At 42.3% G+C, this 18,730-nt stretch overlaps 1 protein-coding gene across 1 annotated transcript; it reads right to left on the reverse strand.

The window, feature by feature from the left end:
• Positions 1 to 164: 164 nt before the first annotated feature.
• LOC135544137 (endosialin-like) lies at positions 165 to 2,910 on the reverse strand. Its single transcript, XM_064971542.1, has one exon. The coding sequence runs from the start codon at positions 2,711 to 2,713 to the stop codon at positions 629 to 631; it is 2,085 nt and encodes a 694-aa protein (XP_064827614.1). The 5' UTR covers positions 2,714 to 2,910; the 3' UTR covers positions 165 to 628.
• Positions 2,911 to 18,730: the final 15,820 nt, after the last annotated feature.

Below are 18,730 nucleotides of genomic sequence, written 5' to 3' on the forward strand. Positions count from 1 at the left end.
GCATACTCAGTGCAACGAATCTAGAAGGACATCATTCAATTTAGGCCTAACTAACAAAAGTGGGTACACATTACAAATGGCAACACATCCAAATATTCTGCAACTGGAGCATTTTGCTTGCACAGTGTTTCTTCTCAATAAATGTTAGGGGCTTGTTTCTCATCTAGGTTTCTTAAATTAATACTCTGAAGTTTATTTTGTTGATTATCAGTAACCTCAATAACGAGGTCTACAATACACAATAAGCACTAGCAGTGAAATATGAACCCCTTCCTCTCGATAAAGTCATCTCCCCTGTCTTCAGAAACACTAGCAGTGAAATATGAACCCCTTCCTCTCGATAAAGTCATCTCCCCTGTCTTCAGAAACATTTATCAGCTCTTTACAACACCTAAAAAAACAGCACTTCATTTATGTTGTCATAATTAATAAGCACTATTTGTAGATTAACTTCAGACAGAGACACTAGAATGTTCCGCAGGAGTATGCAGGGATTCAGTTTCACTGTGATAGCAGCAGAGGCCATCAGATAGGTGGTCTGGATCCTGTTCTTTATTTAACCCTTTATTCACCCCCCACCCCCCCTATTCAGAACTGTTCATTAAAAAGTCAGTATGCCCTCTACTGGTCAAGCAGGAGATTTCGCCTTGTTCTTATCTTCTGATTTGGAGGTGACGATCCAGCGGTAACAGTCAGTGATTCTCTTGTTTTGTTCTACCGCACAGCTAGTGCAGTACACAATGCCCAGAGCCAGCATCACCACAATGAAAACACACAGGGGCACCAGGAGTGCTACGAGAAGCCAGCTCTTGTCCTGCTTCCTTTTGCCCTTACTGTCAGGCCGCTCTGCCCCTAATGCGAATGCTGTTGTTTGGGCTGGAATTGGGACTCTGAGTGTGATGGTGGGGGTGGTGGCGGCCTTAATCTCAGAGTTACTGTCTGCGGTTTCTACCACTCTCCCAGCCCCCCTGTCATTCTGGACTGCTGGGTGGTGGCTGTCACTAACGCTGGACACCACTGTGGGATCACCTGCTTGGCTTTGAGTGACATCATCTTCCTGGGAGGATGAGCTGGGCAAGGGTGTGACAGTGTTCTGAGCGGGCTTTCTCCGTGTGAGAACATCCCAGTGTGAGTTATGGTCATTCGACGGCCTGTGTGGAACCGGCATAGAGGCTGTCTTCTCAGTAGGAAGCCTCTCAAGGCTGGTCTGCTCTGTCAGCCACTCCAAAGCTGTGGTGTCGGTAACCCAGTCTGGGAATTCGGGGACCCAGGAGAAAGAGGTTTGGTAGGATGAGGTAGCTGTGGATGAATACTCATGTTCACCCTCTGGAATGGCCATACAGGAATACTGGTCTGACTGCAGCTCGTACCCTGCCTCACAATAGCACTCAAACCCACCCACATAGTTGAGGCACTTCTGGTGGCAGCTTGTGGAGATCTGACAATCATCGATGTCCTGGCATAAGCCTGGATCACCGGGCAGCTCAGTGAAGCCTTGTCGGCAGTGGCAGGCATAGGAACCAGGGGTGTTCTCACATCTGTGTGCACAGCTGCTGGAATCTTTGCATTCATCGACATCCACACATTCTCCGTCTTCATCAGGCTCGTAGCCCTCATTGCAGCGACACTCAAATGTCCCAGGAGCATTTACACAGATATGAGGGCAGGGCGCCTGCAGACACTCATCAACATCCAGGCAGTTGCGTCCACCAGGTGCCAACAGGTAACCATTTGGACATTTGCAGCGGAATCCTTTAGTATTCTCTTCACAGTCAAACTCACAGTTGGCCGTGCCACAGGAATGGTTCGGCTGGCAGGTCTGGCCGTCCTCTGCCAGTGTGAAGCCTTCAGAACACTCACAGTAATAGTGTGTGTCAGCATTCTGACAGAAATGCTCACAGCCACCATTTTCCTCTTCACACCAGTCCTGGGGGCCATTAGAGCAGAGGGGGGCATCCTTTGACCAGCCCACACTCCCATCCTCCCTCAGCATGCAAAGAACAGACTGGTCTCCTAAGCTGTCTTCATTATCTGGGCAGGGCAAGGTGGCTACTGAGCCAAAGGGGATGTGAGTGAGGATGGTGCTGAGCAGGTTGAAAGGGGTGGTATACAGAGCAGGTCCACCTCCCTCACTCTTCAGGGAAGGGCACATCCCCCGGTAGTTGTAGTGACACATGAATCCATCCACAGCCAGTGAGCAGGAGCCATCCAGCCATTTGAAGTTGTCGTGCTGCTCCCGGGTGTCAGCAGCAGTGTTGACGCTTATGACGACACAGCGGGGCGCGGCACAGGTACTAGGTGAGTCCGCTCTCAGCCAGTTTCTGTACTGGGTGTCCTGTTCACCTGTGATCCATTGGAATCCCCTGAGTGGGCGTGTGGCAGAGCACTGCCTGGGCTGGCGATGGAGCCCAATCCACAGTCTGACCCTGGCCCGAGAGCCGCGCTGCTCCACCGACGAAAGGAGCTCATGGACTATAGCCGCTTCCTCAGAACTCTTTAGGGTTGCCAGGGAACCACGTTTGTCCTTGCAAAACCTTGCAGATTCCCGAAAAGTCTTACGTTGGAAATAGACGGCGTAGCAGCCATCTGCAGTGCAGAGGGCATCTTGTTCCTGCAGCTCTTGTCCCAGAGTCCAGGGAGGCCAGCAGGCACACAAGACTGCCAGAAGAGCACAGGAGCGCAAGGCACTGCTCATCTTCCCCATCTGTACCATTGTCTTGTCTCACCTAACTACACTTCTCTCTAAGTAATACTTTTTTTCTTTCTGCTTTTTTTTTTAATACTCCACAACTTTTCCCCAAACAAAACTATTCTCTTACATTTAGTCAGAGGCCTTTCTCCTGAGCTCCCTGTTGGTCTACCTCTGCCTTGGTAGCAGCATTCTAACTGATCTGCAGGAGAAAGAAAAGAGACGGGAGGGAGGGGAGAAAGAAAGAAGGAGGGTATGTAAAGGAAAAAGGATTGTGTGTTTTTGGAAGAGGGGCTGGGTAATGACTGACTGTGTGGAGGAGGGGGGGGGGCTGCTGTGCTGGACGATGGTTTTCTCTTGTGCCGTATGGTTTTCATAACTTTAAGGGAATGACTCGCAACCCTGCTACCAACCACCCCCCCACCACAACAATTTCTTCAGCTCCAGCCACAATAATGGAAACTGATACATTTTCCCAGTTTCTCAGACGGATAAAGAGTGGAGACTGTCAAAACGTATAATTGTTTTTGTTCTAATGACCGATCTTTCCTACAGTCGTTTCCATTCTCTTTCTGATGTGTATTCAACCGGGAAAACAACCCATCTCAGGTACTGAATTCCATGTCCAGATTCTCGTAAAAAATCGTCTCCCTTTTTCAAATGTCTGTTGGCCGTTACGTTTAGAGAGTTTACAAGTGGCTGGATTTATCCCCCCCCAAAAAAAAACAAATATGATGAATAGATGTTCATTCTTGACAATCTCATGATGCCTCGAGATGTGAAACATTGGTACAGTGTTGGATGATTGAGTCAAGATGCGTGACCATGCAGGTTTACATGATCTGTGGGAAATGGAAAGTATGCAGACAAATAGTTTGTGTGCAGAGCTTTTTAGGGTCAGGATGAAAATGAGCAAGGGAGTTCACTGTGGCGTTACCAAGACAATAGCCACTGTGCCAGTTTACAGGTTATCCAACAGTCAGAGAGTTCAAGCAATGGTTGTTTTTGTTCTCTTTGTCTATTTTCCAACCGTCTCTAAATTAAAAAAAGTCCACCTTTGGTTTCCAATACTGTGGGACTCACTACTGCATCACTGTCACAGCAGGTATTAGCTTGATATTTTTGACCATCCCTGAGGCAAAATACAGTATGTTTCAAACAGTTTGAAATCGTACTGGTCTTTTCCAAGTCAAACAATTCTGGTTCAGGACAATATCCTTCCAGGTGGCTACCAGATCGTATTTTCCATAATGCTAGTAGGCTAGATACAGTACCGTGCCAAGGGCTTAGTATAATACACATAGAAGAATATGTCTTTCCTGCTGTTGACATCTGGGTGAATTTGTATTGTGGGTTATTTCAGGCACATGACCTTCTGAGACGCCACAGATGTCAAAACACACTTAACAGATCAGTATCAAAACACTGTTTGAATATCTGTTTTTTTTGGTCATCATTTGATCTTCATTTTGGAAGGACCAATGTGAAGGTCCGGTTAGCCCTTGTCTGTTGACATAGTGATAGGAAACTGATCAATACAGTGTCTGCTCCTCCAATCACTGAGTGTTTAGGCCTACAATACAGTGTCTGCTCCTCCAATCACTGAGTGTTTAGGCCTACAATACAGTGTCTGCTCCTCCAATCACTGAGTGTTTAGGCCTACAATACAGTGTCTGCTCCTCCAATCACTGAGTGTTTAGGCCTACAATACAGTGTCTGCTCCTCCAATCACTGAGTGTTTAGACCTACAATACAGTGTCTGCTCCTCCAATCACTGAGTGTTTAGGCCTACAATACAGTGTCTGCTCCTCCAATCACTGAGTGTTTAGACCTACAATACAGTGTCTGCTCCTCCAATCACTGAGTGTTTAGGCCTACAATACAGTGTCTGCTCCTCCAATCACTGAGTGTTTAGGCCTACAATACAGTGTCTGCTCCTCCAATCACTGAGTGTTTAGGCCTACAATACAGTGTCTGCTCCTCCAATCACTGAGTGTTTAGGCCTACAATACAGTGTCTGCTCCTCCAATCACTGAGTGTTTAGGCCTATGCCTACACACTCATTGAGGTCATCTGGGGCATCAGCTCAGTGAGTTCCAGATGTCTATCAGATTGACCTGCTCTGCTGGATTGAGTTTCAGTGCAAACAAATAGGAAACTTGAGCCTTATGAGGTCACTTCCTGCTCCAGGTCAACTCTGCAGAGCTTATCGAGCATGCATTCCTTTAAATCTCATTTTTTAATTTTTTAATTTTTTTGACAAGTTCTTTTCTTGATTGTTTTATAAATGAATACATCCATTCTGCAGCTTGAGCTGCCCACACCTGGCGTTGATGAACACGTGACCAAAAAAACAAATAACTTACTCATAATAAGTGAATGATAACTAAATAAATAATGTTTGTTAGCTTGACTATCACTGATTTGGCAACACTGAATCATTTATCTTTACATAGTTTGAAACTGTGAGTGCAGCGTTAATTGAAGTTATCCTAACACTGGCTATCAGAGGAAGGCCTTAAAAATTGTCAAAGACTCCAGTCACCCTAGTCATAGACTCTTCTCTCTGCCACCGCATGGCAAGCGGTACCGGAATGCCAAGTCTAGGTCCAAGAGGCTTCTAAACAGCTTCTACCCCCAAGCCATAAGACTCCTGAACATCTAATCAAATGGCTACCCAGACTATTTGCATTGCCCCCCTCCCCTCTTTTACGCTGCTACTCTCTGTTATTATCTATGCACAGTCACTTTAATAACTCTACCGACATGTACATATTACCTCAATTACCTCGACTAACCGGTGCTCCTGCCCATTGACTCTATACCGGTACCCCCTGTAAATAGCCTCGCTATGGTTGTTTTACTGCTGCTCTTTAATTATTTGTTACTTTTATTTGTTACTTTTTTTGTTGTTGTATTTTTCTTAAAACTACATTGTTAAAAATAACATTTGATTAGATTATTCTGTTCTTTGGGATTTGTTTAGCTTGGCTGACATGGCGCAGGCGCACATAATTCACAAGGTCAGCAGCATGTATTCCTGTTATGTAATATCAGTGATCCAGAACCAGCTATGTTTGAACTGTTGAACACGGAGACAAGTAACAGAAGTAACATGACTCAAATGCGCTATGGTTTGTGTGAATAAAACCCAACACCAGTGGTTGATTTTTTACAGTCATTCTGTATTTTGTAAACTTGTGTGAACAGTGTGTGAAGAGAACGTTTTGTTCTTTTTTAGTCACAAGAAATACTTGTTTCTCCCCAAACTAAGGCTTGGATCAATCTATGAATTATCTAGCCAACCAATAGGAATGGTAAAACAATGAGGCCACTGAGAGCAGACCTCTGCCCAAGTACACACCAGACTAGACTATTTATCTATACCCATCTGGGACACTGACCAAAAATGAAGGGGTGTTCAGCTCCACATCTTTCCTCCTGACCTTACCGTTGCTGTAGCAGCAGGGAGGACACCAGGACTTTATAAATCTGACCAGCTCTCAGACAGAGCCCAGAGACCCACGGGGACCTCTCTGGTGTAGCTCTCAGACAGAGGAAAGAAAGATTGTCTGTGGCAGGAAGAGAGTCTTGTGGTAGGGATTGCTCTTTCTCCCTCTCTTTCTCACACTATTTCTCCCTCTCTTATTCTCTCTCTTTCTCCCACTCTTTCTCCCTCTCTTATTCTCTCTCTTTCTCCCTCTCTTTCTCACACTATTTCTCCCTCTCTTATTCTCTCTCTTTCTCCCTCTCTTTCTCCCTCTCTTTCTCACACTATTTCTCCCTCTCTTATTCTCTCTCTTTCTCCCTCTCTTTTCTCCCTCTCTTATTCTCTCTCTTTCTCCCTCTCTTTCTCACACTCTTATTCTCTCTCTTTCTCCCTCTCTTTCTCCCTCTCTTTTCCCCTCTCTTTCTCCCTCTCTTTCTCCCTCTCTTTTCCCCTCTCTTTCTCCCTCTCTTTCTCCCTCTCTTTTCCCCTCTCTTTCTCCCTCTCTTTCCCCTCTCTTTCTCCCTCTCTTTCTCCCTCTCTTTCCCCTCTTTTCCCCTCTCAAGATCTTTATCTATATTTATCTTTCTCCCTCTCTTTCTCCCTCTCTTTTCCCTTCTCTTTCTCCCTCTCTTTCTCACTCTCTTTCTCACTCTCTTTCTCCATCTCTTTCTCCCTCTCTTTCTCCCTCTCTTTCTCCCTCTCTTTCTCCCTTCTCTTTCTCCCTCTCTTTCCCCTCTCTTTCTCCCTCTCTTTTCCCCTCTCTTTCTCCCTCTCTTTTCCCTTCTCTTTCTCCCTCTCTTTCTCCTTCTCCCTCTTTTCTCCCTCTTTTTCTCTCTTTCTCCCTCTCTTTTCCTTCTCTTTCTCCCTCTCTTTCTCCCTCTCTTTCTCCCTCTCTTTCTCCCTCTCTTTCTCCCTCTCTTTCTCCTCTCTTTTCCCTCTCTTTTCCCTCTCTTTCTCCCTCTCTTTCTCCCTCTCTTTCTCCCTCTTTTTCTCTCTCTCTTTTCCCCTCTCTTTCTCTTTCTCAATTTCTTACTCTGCCTGGCTTTCCAATTAGTCTGCATGAGAGTCTCAGATATGTTAGCCCCTCCTGCTTCCAAAGAGCCAAAATCCAGCCTTCGCCATTTTCAGTGAGGAGTTCTGGAGTTGCATTATGGAATTGCAATAGATAGAACAGACATGGTTCTATATATTCCATTCTATATATTCCACTTATATGTGAATATGCTGAGACCTAGCATCCTATTGAAAATGTCCCAGGTGTAGTATAAACTGCCACAACCTCTCTTATACCATCTCCTCCTCTTTCTGTCCTCACCATTAATGCATGTAGCATGTGTTGCTCTTATTACTGCTTGTGTGGAAATCATATGTTGCCTCTGTCTCTATGGACCTGGCAGCCAGTTTACACATACCTCAGACCTTGTCTGATATGCAGTGCAGTGCTATGGCACAATAGATTAAAACGTTGCCTTTTATTGTGATTGATGGCTTGCTTTTGTCCAACTATTCCTACTGTATGTATGAACCCTGGAGATATTAATGTAGTTCAGGTTCTCAGACTGGCTCCACCTGTTTGTAGTTACTCAGTAGACCTTCTCTGAGTCTCAGTATTCTCAGCTGATCTTTCTAGTTGTTTTTTATTTTTTTAAATCATGTCATTTTTGTCATCATTTATTCATAATTTCATATTTGGATATTCTAATTTACGGGTGTCTTGTTCCTTGACTTTTCTGACAAAAGGGCAAAGTTCAGGCTCAAAATCAGCCCTCTTGTATAGATGTAAACCGTATCACTGTTTGCTTGTGTTGGTCAGACCGCCCATGTCCTTCATGTTGGCTTCCAGGCACCGTGCATCAGCCGCCTGAGGACTCCCATTAGACATACTGAAACAATTAACTACAGCCATGTGGTCAACTAATGGTAGGGAACAAATTCCCATTGATTTTGTTATGGGGTAACGGAAAAAGAAGATAATTATATCCACGTCTTATACTACACTGTCTCAAACCATTTGCAATTCATAAGCAAATGTTTTCAGGCTACCTCTCTTTCAACAAATACATTGAGCTCCAAAAGTATTGAGACAGTGATAATGTTGTTGTTTTGCCTCTATACTGACTATGAGGTTAAAGTGTCGACCTCATTCCAAATCCTAAATGCTGCAGTACAGAGCCAAAACAACATTAAAAAACTTTTGGAGCTCACTGTAATTACACATTCAGATGCATTAAAGGTACAATGCAGCCATTTTTATCTCAATATCAAATCATTTCTAGGTAACAATTAAGTACCTTACTGTGATTGCTTTAAATTAAAATGGTTTTAAAAAAATCAACCAAATTAGCTTCTTACCAGAGAGCAATTTCTCAAGCAATCATTTTTCTAGGACTGTCTGTGAGTGGTCTGAGTGGGGAGGGGAAAACTGAAAACTAGCTGTTATCGGCAGAGGTTTGGAACTCTCTTCCTTATTGGTCTATTAGCTAATTTACCGCCTGGTGATGTCACCTTGCAGGCAAAACTCCATCCCACCAAAGCAGGCTGAAATTTCAGTCGGTCTTTTCGAACAGCTCATACACTAGGAAATTAAAATAACTTTTACAATTTCACAGTATTATTCCAACTTCACAGTCTGGAAATATATATAAAACGTTTTTGACTGCAATGGGCCTTTACTAAAAAAGAGATTAAGCAGTTATTCAACTCTGAAATCTTGACCGTGAACAAAAGTTTCAGAGAGTTAATGTGTACATTGTGGAATTCCCTGTTTATTCCACCAGGTCCTAGAGGTCCCATCAGGGTGGGAGTGACAACATAATAGAGTCATAATGACCTCCATAAAATAGGACCCTAATGTCCACACCATAGAATGACATTTAATGATAGGTTCTCTATGGTCCACACAGGTAGCTGAGGCTGCTGATACAGTGGGTGTACAAATACATCTATGCCCCTGAACTTCTGGTAGGACATATGAGTAGAGGGTACTGGCTATATCTGCCTATTTTTTTACTTGTTTTATTTTATTTAACTTGGCAATTCAGTTAAGAACAAATTCGTATTTACAATGACGGCCTATAAAAGATGACCATATTATAGTGTAATGAGACGTGTTTATGTTTTGAGTGCTGAGATGAAAGCCACCAGAAAAGCAGACACTAACCCCTCAGTCTTAACTCTGTTCAGTCTCAATTCTTGCAAAACGAGAGGAAAATGAAGAACCTCCTCTACTTGCAGTGCTTGATACTTCCCAGACAGTTTGAGTGTTTTTTTTTTTTTTTTTTTACCAGACTCAGATTCCTGGCCAACACTGAAATCTCTATCCGACACAGTGTGGTATATCTGTTTCCATCATCAACATTTTTAGCTGTCAAGACTTGTCTTTGGTGGAAAATTAGGTCATGCTTTATGTTTGTGAGGGTTGCTGAGATTTATAAAGATTGTCCTACTTGAGCAGTATACTGATTTGTTCTGTCTTTCAACTGTGAAGAGGTCATTTAAATGTCTGATTACAACAATTACAACAATATTATCACAACCTCTTTTCCACATGGGATTTTGTCAACGCATTTGAGATGGGCTCTTGCTGAAATGTTGATGTCATCTTTATAGTTCTGTACATGCTCTACTCACAGTTGCACATGTTTTATTTCACAACACTGAAGTATGGGATGTAGTATTTCATGTTTTGTGTACAGAGGTTTATCATTTCAGTGAGTTACAGTAAGCCTGTTAGCCCTATGCTGTACCAGTAATACAGATTTAGGAGACACCACACCCCGTCTCAGCTAACTCTGGAGATCCCTTCCATCTTCACTGAGTTAAGGAAATCTCCATTTAGTTTTTCTGCACTTTATTTATAGAATAATCTTCAAAGCCTCTAGGGAAATTCAGATGTCTGGTTGTGGACCTTTTTACTGACAAATTTGTTTGTTTTCTATGATTGTGTTATGCTTTTCGTGTATTGACGTGTATAGTGATCTGTGTAGGGATGTGTATAGTGTATTTTGATGTGTATATTGTATATTGATATGTATAGTGTATACTGAAGTGTATAGTGTACAGTACTGTGCAAAAGTTTTAGGCAGGTGTGAATAACTGCTGTAAAGTAAGAATGCTTTCAAAAATAGACATGTTAATAGATTATATTTATCAATTAACTAAATGCAAATTGAGTGAACAGAAGAAAAATCTAAATCAAATCCATATTTGGTGTGACCGCCCTTTGCCTTCAAAACAGCATAAATTCTTGTAGGTACACTTACACAAAGTCAGGGATTTTGTAGGTATATAGTCAGATGTATGATTAAACAATTATACCAGACAGGTGCTAATGATCATCAATTCAATATGTAGGTTGAAACACAATCATTAACTGAAACAGAAACAGCTGCGTAGGAGGAATCAAACTGGGTGAGGAACAGCCAAACTCAGCTAACAAGGTCAGCCATAATATTACAACACATATTATGGCTGGACTCAAATGTGCTGGTTGATAAAATACCAGTATTTATGGGAAAGATGTTTGAAAAGGGTATTTTGTTCCTAAATGATATTGTAAATTGGAAAGGTAGAGTTATGTCTTTCATGGAGTTATCAGAATTATACGGGAAGGTCTGCTCAATCCAAGAGTTCAACCAATTGATTACAGCATTGCCCCAAAAATGGAGGAGGCAGGTGGCAACAGGAGGAGGTAGGGAACTGGTCTGTCTGCCCAATATAAAGGATCAAAACTGGAGGAGACAGGTGGCAACAGGAGGAGGTAGGGAACTGGTCTGTCTGCCCAATATAAAGGATCAAAACTGGAGGAGACAGGTGGCAACAGGAGGAGGTAGGGAACTGGTCTGTCTACCCAATATAAAGGATCAAAACTGGAGGAGACAGGTGGCAACAGGAGGAGGTAGGGAACTGGTCTGTCTGCCCAATATAAAGGATCAAAACTGGAGGAGACAGGTGGCAACAGGAGGAGGTAGGGAACTGGTCTGTCTGCCCAATATAAAGGATCAAAACTGGATGAGACAGGTGGCAACAGGAGGAGGTAGGGAACTGGTCTGTCTGCCCAATATAAAGGATCAAAACTGGAGGAGACAGGTGGCAACAGGAGGAGGTAGGGAACTGGTCTGTCTGCCCAATATAAAGGATCAAAACTGGAGGAGACAGGTGGCAACAGGAGGAGGTAGGGAACTGGTCTGTCTGCCCAATATAAAGGATCAAAACTGGAGGAGACAGGTGGCAACAGGAGGAGGTAGGGAACTGGTCTGTCTACCCAATATAAAGGATCAAAACTGGAGGAGACAGGTGGCAACAGGAGGAGGTAGGGAACTGGTCTGTCTGCCCAATATAAAGGATCAAAAAAGGATCTGGAGGAGACAGGTGGCAACAGGAGGAGGTAGGGAACTGGTCTGTCTGCCCAATATAAAGGATCAAAACTGGAGGAGACAGGTGGCAACAGGAGGAGGTAGGTAGGGAACTGGTCTGGTCTGCCCAATATAAAGGATCAAAACTGGAGGAGACAGGTGGCAACAGGAGGAGGTAGGGAACTGGTCTGTCTGCCCAATATAAAGGATCAAAACTGGAGGAGACAGGTGGCAACAGGAGGAGGTAGGGAACTGGTCTGTCTGCCCAATATAAAGGATCAAAACTGGAGGAGACAGGTGGCAACAATATAAAGGATCAAAACTGGAGGAGACAGGTGGCAACAGGAGGAACTGGTCTGTCTACCCAATATAAAGGATCAAAACTGGAGGAGACAGGTGGCAACAGGAGGAGGTAGAGAACTGGTCTGTCTACCCAATATAAAGGATCAAAACTGGAGGAGACAGGTGGCAACAGGAGGAGGTAGAGAACTGGTCTGTCTGCCCAATATAAAGGATCAAAACTGGAGGAGACAGGTGGCAACAGGAGGAGGTAGGGAACTGGTCTGTCTGCCCAATATAAAGGATCAAAACTGGAGGAGACAGGTGGCAACAGGAGGAGGTAGAGAACTGGTCTGTCTGCCCAATATAAAGGATCAAAACTGGTAGAGGAATAAAAATAGCATAGATAGGAAAGTATACCATTTTCAATTGAGGACCAATATGTTGACATCTCTGCCATACAGATTGCAAAATAGTTGGGAAGAGATTTTTGATGAACTGATTCCATGGTACAGGGTGTATGAGTTGATATATAAAATTATGCAAGATTCAAGACTTCGTGCTTTTCAGCTAAAATTATTATATATAATTCTTGCCACCAACAAATGTGAATATTTGGGACATGCAATCATCGAAGCTCTGCAGATTTTGTTGTGAGGATACAGAATCAATGGACCATTTATTTTGTTATGGCCCTCAGGGAGCCTGTTTCTGGCCTCAGGTTCAGGAATGGCTGAAAATGATCTAAAATTGACCCTAGAAATAGTACTGTTGGGAGATCTGGAGAGACCGGGTCAGTCAATTACTGATATGCAATACTCTTAGTAAAAGTATTTATCTTCAACATGCAGCCTGTGGATTCTATCTGATTAGATAGATTGAAATTGTTTGTTAAACATCATAGTTGAAATATATACAGTGCCTTGCGAAAGTATTCGGCCCCCTTGAACTTTGCGACCTTTTGCCACATTTCAGGCTTCAAACATAAAGATATAAAACTGTATTTTTTTGTGAAGAATCAACAACAAGTGGGACACAATCATGAAGTGGAACGACATTTATTGGATATTTCAAACTTTTTTAACAAATCAAAAACTGAAAAATTGGGCGTGCAAAATTATTCAGCCCCTTTACTTTCAGTGCAGCAAACTCTCTCCAGAAGTTCAGTGAGGATCTCTGAATGATCCAATGTTGACCTAAATGACTAATGATGATAAATACAATCCACCTGTGTGTAATCAAGTCTCCGTATAAATGCACCTGCACTGTGATAGTCTCAGAGGTCCATTAAAAGCGCAGAGAGCATCATGAAGAACAAGGAACACACCAGGCAGGTCCGAGATACTGTTGTGAAGAAGTTTAAAGCCGGATTTGGATACAAAAAGATTTCCCAAGCTTTAAACATCCCAAGGAGCACTGTGCAAGCGATAATATTGAAATGGAAGGAGTATCAGACCACTGCTAATCTACCAAGACCTGGCCGTCCCTCTAAACTTTCAGCTCATACAAGGAGAAGACTGATCAGAGATGCAGCCAAGAGGCCCATGATCACTCTGGATGAACTGCAGAGATCTACAGCTGAGGTGGGAGACTCTGTCCATAGGACAACAATCAGTCGTATATTGCACAAATCTGGCCTTTATGGAAGAGTGGCAAGAAGAAAGCCATTTCTTAAAGATATCCATAAAAAGTGTCATTTAAAGTTTGCCACAAGCCACCTGGGAGACACACCAAACATGTGGAAGAAGGTGCTCTGGTCAGATGAAACCAAAATTGAACTTTTTGGCAACAATGCAAAACGTTATGTTTGGCGTAAAAGCAACACAGCTCATCACCCTGAACACACCATTCCCACTGTCAAACATGGTGGTGGCAGCATCATGGTTTGGGCCAGCTTGTCTTCAGCAGGGACAGGGAAGATGGTTAAAATTGATGGGAAGATGGATGGAGCCAAATACAGGACCATTCTGGAAGAAAACCTGATGGAGTCTGCAAAAGACCTGAGACTGGGACAGAGATTTGTCTTCCAAAAAGAAAATGATCCAAAACATAAAGCAAAATCTATAATGGAATGGTTCAAAAATAAACATATCCAGGTGTTAGAATGGCCAAGTCAAAGTCCAGACCTGAATCCAATCGAGAATCTGTGGAAAGAACTGAAAACTGCTGTTCACAAATGCTCTCCATCCAACCTCACTGAGTTCGAGCTGTTTTGCAAGAAGGAATGGGAAAAAAATTCAGTCTCTCGATGTGCAAAACTGATAGAGACATACCTCAAGCGACTTACATCTGTAATCGCAGCAAAAGGTGGAGCTACAAGGTATTAACTTAAGGGGGCTGAATAATTTTGCACGCACAATTTTTCAGTTTTTGGTTTGTTAAAAAAGTTTGAAATATCCAATAAATGTCGTTCCACTTCATGATTGTGTCCCACTTGTTGTTGATTCTTCACAAAAAAATACAGATTTATATCTTTGTTTGAAGCCTGAAATGTGGCAAAAGGTCCCAAAGTTCAAGGGGGCCAAATACTTTCGCAAGGCACTGTATATATTTCAACTATGATGTTTAACAAACAATTTCAATCTATCTAATCAGATAGAATCCACAGGCTGCATGTGGGTTGGAATGTGGAATTGGAGACTCGTGGGAGTAGAGTTGCTGGGCGGGATATAGAATGATGGTCAAAGATAAGGTATAAAAAAGTCCAAATCAAAGGAAAAATAAAACATAATAAAAAGTACGTTTGAATGACACTGAGGGGCAGTGTTTTTACAACCAATGCCGGTTTGCCTGAGGCTGATGCCGTGCAGGCGTTTGTACACATGCATATACACACACTCTCATTCAAATACACACATACACAGACACACACATATGTAAATAGTGCCAGACATGCACTCAAACATGTACAGTTGGCCTTGCTGTTATGATTTAGTTGTCCTTGATGTCTTTATTTATTTATTTATTTTCATTATTGTTTTCTTTTGTCATTTCCTTTTTTCTCATGACTTCCCAATGTTGGTGCATTTGGGGGGATCGCGAACACTGAACTGTTCATGTCCCCATTTGTATGGCCTTGTGGGAAATCTGTCAACTCAACTATGCAAGAAAACACAGGAATTGGGGTACGTAAAAATAGCAGCAGGTGCTCTTGACTGATGAGTCAAAATCTGAAATATTTGGCCGTAGCAGAAGGCAGTTTGTTCCCCGAAGGGTTGGAGAGCGGTACACGAATGAGTGTCTGCAGGCAACAGTGAAGCATGGTGGAGGTTCCTTGCCAGTTTGGGGCTGCATTTCTGCAAATGGAGTTGGGGATTTGGTCAGAATTAATGGTCTCCTCAATGCTGAGAAGTACAGACAGATACTTATCCATCACGCAAAACAATCAGGGAGGCATCTGATTGGCCCCAAATTTATTCTGCAGGATGACAACAACCCCACACATACAGCAAAAATCATTAAGAACTATCTTCAGCGTGAAGAAGAACAAGGAGTCCTGGAAGTGATGGTATGGCCCCAACAGATCCCTGATCTCAACATCATCGAGTCTGTCTGCGATTACATGAAGAGAGAGAAGCACCTGAGGCTGCCTAAATCCACAGAAGATCTGTGGTTAGTTCTCCAAGATGTTTGGGCCAACCTACCTGCCGTGTTCCTTCAAAAACTGTGTGCAAGTGTGCATAGAAGAATTGATGCTGTTTCAAAGGCAACGGGAGGTCACACCAAATATTGATTTGATGTAGATTTTTCTTCTGTTCACTCACTTTGCATTTTGTTAATTGATAAATATAAACTATTAACACGTCCATTTTTGAAAGCATTCTTACTTTATAGAATTTTTTCACACCTGCCTAAAACTTTTGCACGGTACTGTATATTGATGTGTATACTGTATATTGATGTGTACAGTGTATACTGATGTGTATAGTATATATTGATGTGTATAGTGTATAATGATATGTATAGTGATGTGTATAGGGATGTTTATAGTGTATACTGATGTGTATAGTGTATACTGATGTGTATAGTGTATAATGATATGTATAGTGATGTGTATACTGATGTGTATAGTGTATACTGATGTGTATAGTATATATTGATGTGTATAGTGTATACTGATGTGTATAGTATATATTGATGTGTATAGTGTATAATGATATGTATAGTGATGTGTATAGTGTATACTGATGTGTATAGTATATATTGATGTGTATAGTGTATAATGATGTGTATAGGAATGTTTATAGTGTATACTGATGTGTATAGTGTATACTGATGTGTATTGTGTATATTGATGTGTATAGTGATGTGTATAGTGTATACTGATAAGCATAGTGATGTGTATAGTGATGTGTATATTGATGTGTATAGTGCATATTGATGTGTATAGTGTAAATTGATGTGTATATTGTATATTGATGTGTGTAGTGTATATTGATGTGTATAATGTGTATTGATGTGTATATTGTATATTGACCTGTATAATGTATATTGATGTGTATAGTGTGTATTGTTGTGTATATTGATGTGTATAGTGTATTTTGATGTACAGTTGTGGCCAAAAGTTTTGCGAATGACACAAATATTAATTTTCACAAAGTCTGATGCCTCAGTTTGTATGATGGCAATTTGCATATACTCCAGAATGTTATGAAGAGTGATCAGATGAATTGCAATTAATTTCAAAGTCCCTCTTTGCCATGCAAATGACCTGAATCCCCCAAAAAACATTTCCACTGCATTTCAGCCCTGCCACAAAAGGACCAGCTGACACCATGTCAGTGATTCTCTCGTTAACACAGGTGTGAGTGTTGATGAGAACAAGGCTGGAAATCACTCTGTCATGCTGATTGAGTTCTATTAACAGACTGGAAGCTTCAAAAGGAGGGTGGTGCTTGGAATCATTGTTCTTCCTCTGTCAAATATGGGTTAACACGTGCCGTCATCATTGCTTTGGCACAAAAAGAGCTTCACAGGCAAGGATATCGCGGCCAGTAAGATTGCACCTAAATCAACCATTTATCATTCATCAAGAACTTTAAGGAGAGCAGTTCAATTGTTGTGAAGAAGGCTTCAGAGTGCCCAAGAAAGTCCAGCAAGCTCCAGGACCGTCTCCTAAAGTTGATTCAGCTGCGGGATCTGGGCACCTCCAGTACAGAGCTTGCTCAGGAATGGCAGCAGGCCGGTGTGAGCGCATCGGCACGCACAGTGAGGCGAAGACTTTTGGGGGATGGCCTGGTGTCAAGAAGGAGAGCAAAGAAGCCACTTCTCTCCAAGAAAAACATCAGGGACAGACTGATATTCTGCAAAAGGAACAGGAACTGCTGAGGACTGGGGTAAAGTCATTGTCTCTGATGAATCCCCTTTCCGATTGTTTGGGGCATTCGGAAAAAAAGCTTGTCCGGAGAAGACAAGGTGAGCACTATCATCAGTCCTGTGTCATGCCAACAGTAAAGCACCCTGAGACCATTCATGTGTGGGGTTGCTTCTCAGCCAAGGGAGTGGGCTCACTCACAATTTTGCCTAAGAACACAGCCATGAATAAAGAATGGTACCAACACATCCTCCGAGAGCAACTTCTACCAACCATCCAGGAAACGTTTGGTGATGAACAATGCCTTTTCCAGCATGATGGAGCACCTTGCCATAAGGTAAAAGTGATAACTAAGTGGCTCGGGGAACAAAACATCAATATTTTGGGTCCATGGCCAGAAAACTCCCCAGACCTTAATCCTATTGAGAACTTGTGGTCAACCCTCAAGAGGTGGGTGGACAAACAAAACCCCACAAATTCTGACAAACTCCAAGCATTGATCATGCAAGAATGGGCTGCCATCAGGATGTGGCCCAGAAGTAAATTGGCAGCATGCCAGGGCGGATTGCAGAGGTCTTGAAAAAGAAGGGTCAACACTGCAACACTGCAAATATTGACTCTTTGCATCAACTTCATGTAACTGTCAATAAAAGCCTTTGACACTTATGAAATGCTTGTAATTATCCTTCAGTATTACATAGAAACACCTGACAAAAATATCTAATGACACAGGCAGCAGACTTTGTGAAAATTTATATTTGTGTCATTCTCAAACTTTTTGGCCACGACTGTATATATTGACGTGTATAAGTGGTGTATTGTGTAAATTATTGTGTATATTGATGTGTATAGTATATAGTGTATATTGATGGTATAGTGTATATTAATGTATATAGTGATGTGTGTTGTGTGTATTCATGTGTATATTGATGTGTATAGTGTATATTGATGTGTACAGTGTGTATTGATGTGTATAGCGACGTGTATAATGTATATTGATGTGTATACAGGGCTCATCTGTGAAAAAGACCTTGGCCTCAACATGACTCCCTGTCAAAATAAAGGTTAAATAAATACATGTTTGTGCCAAATTATTACATCCGTAAGCAGAAGTGGCAACGGCTTCTCTTACTGTGCTTTTCAAAGGGTTTTCATTCCTCCTCGCTTATATAGTGTTGAAGGGAATAATTGTGGTAGGATAATATTCTGAGTACAAAATGACTCATAGATCATTCATTTACCAGATGAGATATACACTCAGCTTTTCCATATATCACACATATCAGCGTGTCTGTCACTGCCTTTCTGAGGGCAGGAAGAAATGGCCATATCAACGTGAAGGATAATCAAAGGAAGATGACTGGATCCTGGTAAATGCATTAACAATAGAAGGTGATCCCGGAAAAGGGAATGCCACATGAAAGCTTTACCGGAATCCAAGCCTCAGACTCTTGACGACTGCCTGTAGATGTCCACAACCTTTCTCTCTAAAGGACAGGGTGCGAGGTGCCCTTGAGACTGGTACTGAGTCACCCTGGGAGATGCAAAAAGATCAAGTTCTCTCTCTACTCTTGCTTCTGTTTCTCATGTTGAAATGGTTCATG

This window comes from Oncorhynchus masou, chromosome 8, assembly GCF_036934945.1.
Source record: "Oncorhynchus masou masou isolate Uvic2021 chromosome 8, UVic_Omas_1.1, whole genome shotgun sequence".
Classification (NCBI taxonomy): domain Eukaryota; kingdom Metazoa; phylum Chordata; class Actinopteri; order Salmoniformes; family Salmonidae; genus Oncorhynchus; species Oncorhynchus masou.